Source organism: Mus caroli, chromosome 14 (genome assembly GCF_900094665.2).
Source record: "Mus caroli chromosome 14, CAROLI_EIJ_v1.1, whole genome shotgun sequence".
Taxonomy (NCBI): Eukaryota; Metazoa; Chordata; class Mammalia; order Rodentia; family Muridae; genus Mus; species Mus caroli.
In genome coordinates this window covers 53,890,542-53,901,328 of record NC_034583.1, presented here as the reverse complement: position 1 = coordinate 53,901,328, position 10,787 = coordinate 53,890,542, and the positions used below count along the sequence as shown (strand labels likewise).

Here is a 10,787-nt window from a genome sequence, read left to right as displayed (position 1 = left end):
AATGCTAATGCATGAGTCCCAGCTAAGAACTGCTCTTAAATCATCGCCAACCAAGCAAACCAGTCACTTCAGAGTAAGTGTAGCCCATTTCTGTCTAGGGGTGATTGTCAATGTCTCCTGGTTTCTGACTTTGTATCTGCTGTATAAATACATATACAGACATAAACATATACATCCTATTTCCTGTTCAACTTAATGGCCTTGTCATATGGAACTTCTGAGCTTTCTGGCTGAAAATCTGATCTTTGGTCTCCAGTGCTATCACAAGTATGGGTTCTGGTTATTTGCTCCAGGTGAGTTCTCAAGACTTGGCTCTCCTGATCTTTGCATCTAATCTGCAACTCCACCACACATGTCCATAACAACCCTAGATGACAACCTGCCAACACCACTGATTCAGGGAATAACTGCCATGGTTTAATTGGAAAATGATCTCAAATAACTGTAAAAGGTATATTAATTATGGGAGTATGTTATATCATCAGACTCATTTGATTTCCTTCAAACATGGTTTTGGTTTAGCCTCCCTTCTCACCATCAGAACTGACCTAATATGGAGGAGGAAATTTCTTTCTCTGGACTAAAGGCCTTCTGCTATCTGGGCCTGATAACCTTGCTGGCTGGTACCTCTGCCTAGCTGTGACTATCAGCAAAGCTTTCTTCACATTTTTAGTGCCCTGATTTTTCTCTTCCCTTTTTTCTTTTCACTAGCAGCTGCTGTTGCTTCTTTAACTCATATTGGACTCATACTATTCCACAATACACAGGAAGTAGACATTATTATGGGCTGTTTTCAGACAGGCAGGATTCACACACATTTGAGAGGCCATGGTAGGGAGGGAGACTAATTCTCTGAAAATTAACTAACACGGAAAGAAAAACGTCAGAGCTGTGAAAACAACTCTGTATTGTCACTGATCTCTGATTAGGATCTTCTTGAGATCTGAAGTCTTAAGCAACAAACACAAACCTTGGAATCTATTCCTATCACCCTCAATTTAAGGGATTGTTTTTTTCTTCCCGAATTACAGTAATCATTTTCTGATTTTCAACGCTTTTATATTTTCTTAGAATACTGCAAACTCTTGAAGACAGGGACCACACTTCATATATTAATTTCTACCAGCCCCAGGCATAACTTGCCTGCAGCACAATCTGGTTGTTAATCAGTTAATAGTCTTACTCTCTAATAAACTCATGCCTGTACTATGGTTTATTCCCATAGAACAGTATGCTACTATTTATTGATAATAAGTTAAACAACGTTCAGAGGCTTTTTTTGTTTTTGAAATATTAGGAAAAGCCCAAACAACAAAGCCTGGTTTTAAAAAAGCGCCACAAGCATGTCACTACAGATGCCCAGCAGGCCAGAATTTCAGCATAGAGAAAATCCGGAAATGCAGGGCCAGTGGGAGAAGCCCTACAAATACCTACTCTTAAAAGGCCTCAATGTTCCGAATTCAACTCATATTTCAGGCAGCGGGTCTTGCAGTTTCCCAACTACATTTGAGAACAATTCTCCGGACTTGCAGGAGCAGATTGAAGACTTAAGGTAACGTGACAGGGGTTCAGAATGTTTTCCGACACAACCCTGGCAAAGACTTAAGAGGCGGGTTTCCCAGAAACCTATCTATTCTCTGGGTCACCTGCGCAACGTGGTCATCCCTTTTCACCTTTAAAACGAGGGCAGTGGATTAGGATTTGGAAAGCCCCCCTTTCATTTCTTAATCTAGTCTAGTGCCTTAACACGATTTGAAGAGAACTAGGTTGGAGAGGACAGTTGCTTTACTAGTCCACATCTGAGTTCCGCTTCGGGTTTTGCAGGGTTGGGTGAGGCACTCCGGGCTGGCTTCCTTTTCGGTGGATCCTCTGACCGGCTAGAGCCGGAGCTGAAAGACCGGCGGGGATTAATACCAGGTCATAAACAACCTCTCACTTCCCCTCCCCCGTCCCCTCCGGGCCGCCCCAAGGCCCGGCCTGCTGCAGCCGCGTGGGCCTGCGCGCTCCCGTATTCTTCGTCCGTTCACCCTTCTTGGCCCTGCGTTCTCAAATCGCGACGCAGAGCCCTCACCCACAGGTTGGGGGTGGCTTCCACTTCCCTTTTCCCGACCCTGTCACCGCGCACAGCCAAAAGGCCGGCCGCCCTGACACACACGCCTACGGCCGCTGCCCGCCCTCCGCGCGCCGACGCAGTCCCCGCCCCAACCCGCGGTGCTTCCGCGGCCTGTCCCCGCCCCTTCCCGAAGCCCGCCTCCCGGCTGCGGGCCTCGGGCCGCCCGCCGCCCCTTGCGCGCTGGCTCTAGCGTGCACCCGCTGCCCCGCCTCCGCGCGTGCTCAATAACTGTCCTCTCGGTCGGCCTGCAGGCTTCCCCCGCCCCTGAGCTGTTTGAATATGCTAATGAGGCTGTAAGGACCAGCCAATAGGGCGGTGGGCCTGTGGGTCACATGACCCGAGTACGTGTCAGGGGCGGAGCCTACGTAGCCCCTGCCCGAGTTAAAACCGGAGTGTGAGAGAGAAAAGCGCTTCAGTAGCGAGAGGGGCTGAGAAAGTGGTGACACCGCTGGGGTGCGGAGGGAGTCTCTCAAACTTCTCTCAACAGCCCCAGGGCCAATCTCCCCTCAGCCCACTCCCCTCTTCGCCAGATCCCTGGTCCCCACTCCCTGCACTGGGGGTGGGGTGGGGAACTGGGCCCGTCTCCCGCGGGGACACACACAGGGTCCGGGAGTGGGGACGGGACCCCCAGGCCGGGGGGGACGGACGGACAGACTGCCGCGCGGCCGCCCCAGCGGGCAGGCAGGCCGGAGGCGGGGGTACGGCCGGGAGGACCTGGGCTGGGGAGTTTCCTCTCAACTATCGGGGGAGAAACTCCCCATAGCTGGTGTTTTCCTCCCGGGGGCCGCGTTCCCCGCCCCGCGTATCGGCGGTTGCCGCCGCCGCCGCCGCCGCCGGTGCCTCCACCTCTGCCATCTCTTCACCACCTCGGGCCCCGGTGTCCCCGGCCAGCACTATGCCCATCTTACTGTTCCTGATAGACACGTCTGCCTCTATGAACCAGCGCAGCCATCTGGGCACCACCTACCTGGACACGGCCAAAGGCGCGGTAGAGACCTTCATGAAGGTACCGACTGACCCAGCCCCGGTGGCGACCCGGACCCGGTGGCCCGCGGGGGGCAGGGCGGGGGGCAGCGGGTTTACTGCGGGCTCCGCGGGCGCGGGGACCCCTCCCCCACCGCGCGGGCGGGCGGGCGGGCGCTGGGAGCGGGCTCTGCTGGGCCTGGCCCATGTGGGGCTGCTGTGGGTGCGGGGGGCGGCGGAGGGACGGCCCTGCGTGTGCGGTACTGTGGGGGCGGCCAGCGACCCTTCTGCGACTGGTAACCTCGCCTCTGTGCTTCCCTCTCTCCCGCCCGTCCCCACCCTGGCCCGCAGCTCCGTGCCCGGGACCCTGCCAGCAGAGGAGACAGGTATATGCTGGTCACTTTCGAAGAGCCGCCCTATGCTATCAAGGTAACAGCCCTCGCCCTCCCCCTCCCTTCCCTGATCCTGCCTAGCTCGCCCTCCCCGCCCCCTCTTCATTATGCTCCCCTCCCCCACGGCCGCTCCCGCCTCCAGGTCCCTTCCCCGCGGCCTCCCACCCCTCCCCAGCCCGGGAGCGCCAGCGCGGTGGCAGTTTCTGGCCCACCGCCGTCCCCTCCGGGTCCTGCTCGGCCTGGCGGCGGAGGCGCTACGATCAACATGGCCGACATTTCCCCTCCGCGGCGTGAGCGGCAGCAATGAACTGTGGGGGATATTTATTCAAGTTAGCCCGAGTGACAGCGGGGCCCAGCCTTGCCTAGCCCGGGTTTGCATTAAAAGGGAATCAGCCAAAGCTGGCAGGGAAGCCTGGAGGGGGGCTTCGAGACTTGGTCATCACAGAGTGGAACTAGGAAGGCCACCGATCGGTGGGACAGCTGTGGTCAACTTAAGAAGTCCTGCTGCCATCTGCCTCCCACTAGCACCATCGCAAACACCCATCCCTTGCACACAATTTGGAGGATGTTATGTTAGCAAATTTCCCAGTGAAGTTATTAAAGTATTAAGACGGTTGTTACTTAACAAAAGGTGTAGGGCAAGCAGGTTCATTCTTGGCCACCTTTGGAAGCGTTTCCTCACCAGAGACAACAGTTATAACACATTCCCCAAGCCATATCAAGCAAAAGTGAAGTTAAATATTCAAACCTGAAGTGGAATACCGACTTGGTGGACATCACATTGTAATCGGTGTCCATGTGTGTACATTACTTCAAATGATAAAAAAAAATCTTACATCTTTCTTTTCAGGCTGGATGGAAAGAAAACCATGCAACGTTTATGAATGAACTGAAAAACCTTCAGGCAGAAGGACTTACGACTCTTGGCCAATCCCTAAGGACAGCTTTTGATTTGTTAAATTTAAATAGATTAGTAACTGGCATAGACAACTATGGGCAGGTAGGTTGAATACTAAGGTAGAAAAGAGTTGTTTTTATTTTTTGTGTACAAAACCACAATCCAGTCCAAAAGTATATAACGTGGAATGCAAGTATAAAACATTGGAGGTTGAACAACAGTTTACACCGTTCAAAACATCTAAGGTATTATGGCCACATATCCCCCACGCCCCCTTTAAATGTATTTGCATTCAGAATTCAAATCTGAATTCTTGGCTAGAAAGTTGACACACATTTGGTTTCAGTCCCTCAGAGTTCATAAAAAAGTCATAAAAGGGAAGGTGTCCTGCCTCAATGAATCAGTCTGAATTTCGTGTAGGCACATATGCAACCATTGAATGGGTCACAGCCATTAGCTGACTCCGTAGTTGCTTTTATATTATAAAGATTTTGGAAGAAATGATTTTTAGACAAGGGTTTAGTTTAACCTCGATTGTAAACTCAGACAGGCAAGAGTTTTCAGAGGTGTGCAGTAACTGGTTGACTGCATTCAGTACGAAGCTTGAAATAAATGACAGATTCAGAATTTCTAAAGTTTAAAAATTGTAAACCTTTGGGAAGATGTTTTCTGCAAAACATGAAAATTTGCCTGTCTTCCTGAAGCTCCCCAAAATTCCTTTTTTCATCTGTGAGAATGGGACAAGAGCTTTAAGTCACAACAGTCATTGACCACAATGCTACTAACTTAGGATACTGTATCCTAGAAATACAAGATGCCAAAGAATATGCAGTGGTATACACAAGGAATAATAGTACACCCAAGGATTTCAGTACGCAAAGCACTATTACCATAATGCTATATTTAGGAATATATGTTATATACTTTTCCCAAGTTCCATAATGCACAGTTCTCATGAATTTTGAACATTTTAAAGAAATTTTCCTGTGACTTCAAGCTATATGCCTCAATTGGGGGTAATTCTTAAACATCTTTAGAAATGATTGATTTTGGCCTTATAGCATTTAAAGTATGCATTACAAATCAGACTTCTCTGAAAATCATTTCCATCATTTAAATAGGTAATTATCTTAACATACATTTTTTTTTTTTGTTGCTTTATAACTCTTTGCCACTTGTTGGTCAGTTTTTGTAAAAGCAGTTTTTTTTCCTTTGTTGGCTATAGTGCTACTGTCTTTATCATTTAAAATTTTAATCCAAGCTTACTGAATTCAAAGATACCTTTGAAACTTGCTATTTAGTTCCTTTATTTCGTTGTCAGGTCGTGTGTTATAGAACTATCAATTTCCTGTTTTTCTTTGTCACATTTCATAAGAGAGAAGGACATTTGGATATATCCACCTCTCATATTTTTAAAACGTGGCATAAAGTCCTTTAGGAGGATTGTTTGCCATGGAGAGATTGAAGGCGTTTGTATACTTTTGTAGGAAGTTTAAGGCTGAAGGGAGACCTGTGCTTTATCACTGTGACCAGCAGGAAGAAAGCCCTGGAGATTGTGATGTTCTCACTGCCAGGCAGCAAGGATGGTGCCTCTTAGTTACTGGAGTGAGTCAGCTAGGATTCAAGAAGCGATAATAATGCTTTTTGCTTATATCCTGAACTTCTACATAATGAAACTAGCATTAAAATAATTTAAGAAGCTATGATTTCTAAATAAAGCAATTTTTATTTGAGTAAAATCTACCTAGAAGGAAACATGCTTCTGGATTTTTTTATCATAGAACCATTTTTGTTTATTTAAATATTTGGTATTTCCCATTTATACAAAGATTATATGAAGTTTGGATGGTTGAAATATTTAATACTAAATATCATTTGGATATTTGGAAAATAACTTGTAGGATGGGCTTATTCTGTAACCCTAGTGTGTATATATATATATATATATATATATATATATTTTTTTTTTTTTATATAAACATTTCATGCTGAATAGTAGGAATACTGAATATATTCTCAATAGTTGGAGAGAATGAGAGAAGATGAATTAGCTGGAAACAGCATGTTACTTTTATAGGTCATCTATACAGCTTAATATAGTTCCATATAATTTTCTTAAATGTGGGTTAACTGTACACATATATTTACACCAGTAACCCTTTTTTGTAGACATACACATAGGTGATTTCATATAATCAATAGGAAGAACACATTTCTGTATTACAATCTATTTATTTATTTATTTATTTTTCCCTTTTCCTCCCCTTCCCTTTCACTCTGGCCCCGCTTGCTCTGGCTGTATTACATTTATTAACTTAGTATTATTTTTGAAAAATTATTTTATGTATATGAGTGCTCTGCTGCATATACACCTGCATGCCAGAAGAGAGCATCAAATCCCTTTATTAGATGGTCCTGAGTGGGTGCTGGAACTTGAGCTCAGAACCTCTGGGTGAACAGCCAGTGTTCCATCTCTGTAGCTCCTAACTTAGTGTGCTTAGTTAGGATACTCAGAGTTGTAAGGTTAAAAATAGCTGAGCAAAAAGGATTCTTGAATAATTTTCTCAAACACCTTGAATATTCCACTAACAATTGTTCTGCCTATATAGAAGTCCTTTTAAATACTTGGTAATTAGTACCATTTGCTGGTATTTGCTTTGATATCTATAGCTATGTATCAGTGCTAGCCTCTAGTAATCCCTTCTTTTTAAAAGTAGTGCATGTTAACAGTTTCAGATTATGTTGAGTCTGAAAATAAGCTCAGGTTGATAAGATTAAGAATGTGGACAGATTGAACAGTTCTATTACATAAATTGGTGTTTTTATATTGTTCTGTGTTTTTTTTTTTTTTTAATTTATTTATTTCATATATATGAGTACACCATTACTCTCTTCAGACACACCAGAAGAGGGGACAATGAATCCCATTACAGATGGTTGTGAACCACCATGTGGTTGCTGGCAATTGAACTCAGGACCTCGGTGCTTTTAACCACTGAGCCATTTCTCCAGCCCTGTTCTGTGTTTTTATCTTTTATTTTTTATTTTTTTATTTTTTAATTTTTACTTTTTTTGGTTTTTAAGTTAGGTTTGCCTGCTGAATCTGAACCTGTGCATCCTGATTTTTCTCAGTATCCTCACTCTGCCTCCATCCCCCAATATAATAGCATTGATTGGATTGTTTAGACTGGTGCATGACCTACTATGTATTTTAAAAAGAAAAATATTTAGTGCTTTGGGGATTTTAATGGGAGTAGTTATCCCATTTGAAAATGATGACTTTGGTATGAGATGTGTTGGATGATCCTGTTTGTTGTTTTCTGAGCTGGGCTCAGTGTGTAGCCATTGCTAGCTTGGCACTCACTGTGTAGATTGGCTGTTCTTGAAGTCAAAGAGATGTGTTACTTCTCCCTTGAGTGTTCGAATTACAGGTCTGCACCACCATACCTGACCAGGCTTCCTGTTAATGTTAGTGAAGTAGAGAAAAGTTGATTTCCTATTTGGGTTTTTGGTTTTTCTTTTGCCTTAGATTATCAACAAGTTTTTTTTGACTTAATATTAAGCTGTAGATATTTATTGCATATATATAATATAGTGATATAGTTATATATAGTTATAGATAACTCTTTCAAGTGGAATAGATATTATGCTTGCCTCTGTATACTGTGTGTACTACACTGCTGAAGTGTAACCTGAAATAGTACTGCAGAGTTAAGTTTTGTGTGGTGGTGAGTATGAAACCCACAACCTTGTGCATTTTTTTTCCCCTGAGACTTGCACTGCCCAGCAACTTTGTGCATGTTAGATAAAGATTCTAACACAGAGTTACACTCTGTTTCCTATTAAAAAAAATTAAGCCCTTAATTTAACAAAATAAGTTTTAAAAATTCAATGATAACCTGTAGCACTTGGTTTTGTCTTCCGCCATGCTTGCCCTAGGTTCAAGCACTGGTCTAAGTTTTGGTGCTGGGACCTTTCTCTGCTGAGTCATCTTGCTATCCCAGAATTCCTTTCTTTTTTTTTTTTAAATGTACAAAGCAAAATTTCCTACCTTCTTCATTTCTGAGTGTTGTGTAAGCAATGCCTAGAACTTTTTCATCTCACAAAATTAAAACTTATTAATAACCTTCATTGCTTATACTCCCTTCAGGATTCTTTTTCTATTTTGTGTGGTTTTGTTTTTGCTAGACTACTGTGTATAACTCTTAATAAGTGTTATCACATAAATATAGTTGGACCCTCCATCTGTGGGTTTGCTAATCCAGACAACCACAGAACAGAACTATCCGAACAAGTCCTGCATCTGTACCGAACATGTTTCCCTGTTGCTATTTACTAAATACAACTCTTAACATAGCAGTAAGATTGCATTAGGTTTTGAAAATAACATAGAAATGATGTAAAAACTACATAAGACGTGTGTAGGTTATAGATAAGTATCTGGATTTTGGTATCTTTGGGGAAGACCAGGAACCAACTGTTTGTGGATGCTCAGGACATAAGAGTGTGTTTGTCTTATGACTAAGGATTATTTGCCCAATCCTTAAGGTTCATCCACATTGTAGCAAATAGAATTTTTGTCAGAATTTTCTTGACTGTTAGGAATAATACTATAATTAATGTACATAGATAAGTATCTTTTTAAGACTCTTTGAAAGAGAACAGTAAATCTAGTCAGGAGTGGTTGTACAAACCTTTATTCCTAGTATTCAGGAGGCAGAGGTAGTTGTATTGTCTGTGACTTTGAGGCCAGCCTGGTTTACAGAGCAAGTTCCAGGTCAGCCAAGGCTCTTACATGCAGAAACTCTGTCTCAAAAAGCTCAAAAGAGGAGAAAAAGAGTAGTAAATCTTAATTTTTGTTTTTTTTTGGGGGGGGGCGTTCGAGACAGGGTTTCTCTGTGTATCCCTGGCTGTCCTGGAACTCACTCTGTAGACCAGGCTGGCCTCGAACTCAGAAATCCACCTGCCTCTGCCTCTCAAGTGCTGGGACTAAAGGCATGCGCCACCACTGCCTGACTAAATCTTAATTTTTTGAGATCTCCATATTTTTCCATAGTTAATTGTATCATTTTACATTTTTCACAATAGTACACAAACTGTTACTCTGCCTGTATCTTGCTGATCCACCCAAACTCAAGTAGCCTTACTTAGCCATCTTAATGGATGTGAGAAGATGCCATTATTGTTTTGATTTGTGTTTTTGGACATTATATTGAGCATCTTTTCATGTGCTGGTTAACTGTTTTAGATACAGTCTTTGGAGATGTATTTAAAATCATGTTAAACATGTACTCGACACAAACACAGTTTTTGTTTTGTTGAAAGTATTGAGGGTTGAACTGTGGCCACACACACCCTGTTCAAGTACTTTGCCATTGGGTTACAATCCTGCTCTTTAGGATTTATTCTGGTATTAACTCCTTTATCAGATAGCTCACACATCTTCTGTCATTGTATAGGTTATGCTTTTTACACTGTTGATTGTATTCTTTGGTGCATAGAACTTGTTTTTATATAGTTGAGTTTATTAACTTTCCCTGTGCTTTTCATGTTTATAAAGGTTTGGTTACTCTAGCATTATTGATGCATTTCTTCTATAGTTTTAGTATAGTTTTTATAGTTTAACTTTTCTTTTGTATGTGGCTGTCCAGTTGCTTTAGCACTATTGGGTAGTCTTAGCAAGTCTTTTTCAAAAGCATTTTTAAATAATTAGTAACGAGAGAGGGCTTTACACTTAATATTTTCTCTGCCTGTATGTACTGTTTTAGAGAAGAGCAACAGCTGGAAATGGAATGCCCAATCTTGACTTTGTCATTAAATCACTGAATCACACTGAATAAGCAGCTGTGAACTCACTGTACCCATGTTGTTACAGAATGAATGAGAGGTTTAAATCTGATATAGGTATAAGATGTCTATGGAGTGTTTAGAGACAAAACAAACTTTAAAAAAAACCGAAGTAAGCCAGGCGTGATGGCGCACGCCTTTAATCCCAGCACTTGGGAGTCAGAGACAGGCAGTTTCTGAGTCCAAGGCCAGCCTGGTCTACAAAGTGAGTTCCAGGACAGCCAGGGTTATACAGAGAAACCCTGTCTCGAAAAAACAAACAAACAAACAAAAAAACCCGAAGTAAAATGGGCTTGGTAGCATAAGCCAGACTTAAATTCCAATTGATAAGAAGGCCAGCCTGGTCTGCCCAGTGAGACACACTGCCTCAGAAGCAAGAACAGAACCCAAAGTAATGCTGTGCAGTCCTTTACCTCTACTTTCCTGTTCTGTGTTTGTCTTTGTTTGGATTTACAGTTATAAAAATCTAGTGAGCCGGGCGTGGTGGTGCACGCCTTTAATCCCAGCACTCGGGAGGCAGAGGCAGGCGGATTTCTGAGTTCGAGGCCAGCCTGGTCTACAAACTGAGTTCCAG

General features: G+C 43.3%; 1 protein-coding gene across 4 annotated transcripts in view; it reads left to right on the top strand.

Moving 5' to 3' along the window:
- Nucleotides 1-2,463: 2,463 nt before the first annotated feature.
- Ints6 (integrator complex subunit 6) overlaps nucleotides 2,464-10,787 on the top strand; it is a 91,793-nt gene continuing 83,469 nt past the window's right edge. For 3 of the 4 annotated variants that reach the window (XR_002379664.2, XM_021181563.2, XM_021181564.2), the window contains exons 1-3: nucleotides 2,464-3,119; nucleotides 3,428-3,505; nucleotides 4,319-4,468. Coding sequence is in view for 3 of the 4 variants with exons in the window: in XM_021181563.2 (XP_021037222.1) it covers nucleotides 3,009-3,119; nucleotides 3,428-3,505; nucleotides 4,319-4,468 (339 nt within the window). In the remaining variant the exon portion in view is untranslated. The remainder of the gene's footprint in view (nucleotides 3,120-3,427; nucleotides 3,506-4,318; nucleotides 4,469-10,787) is intronic. The other variant, XM_021181562.2, reaches the window with a different exon arrangement.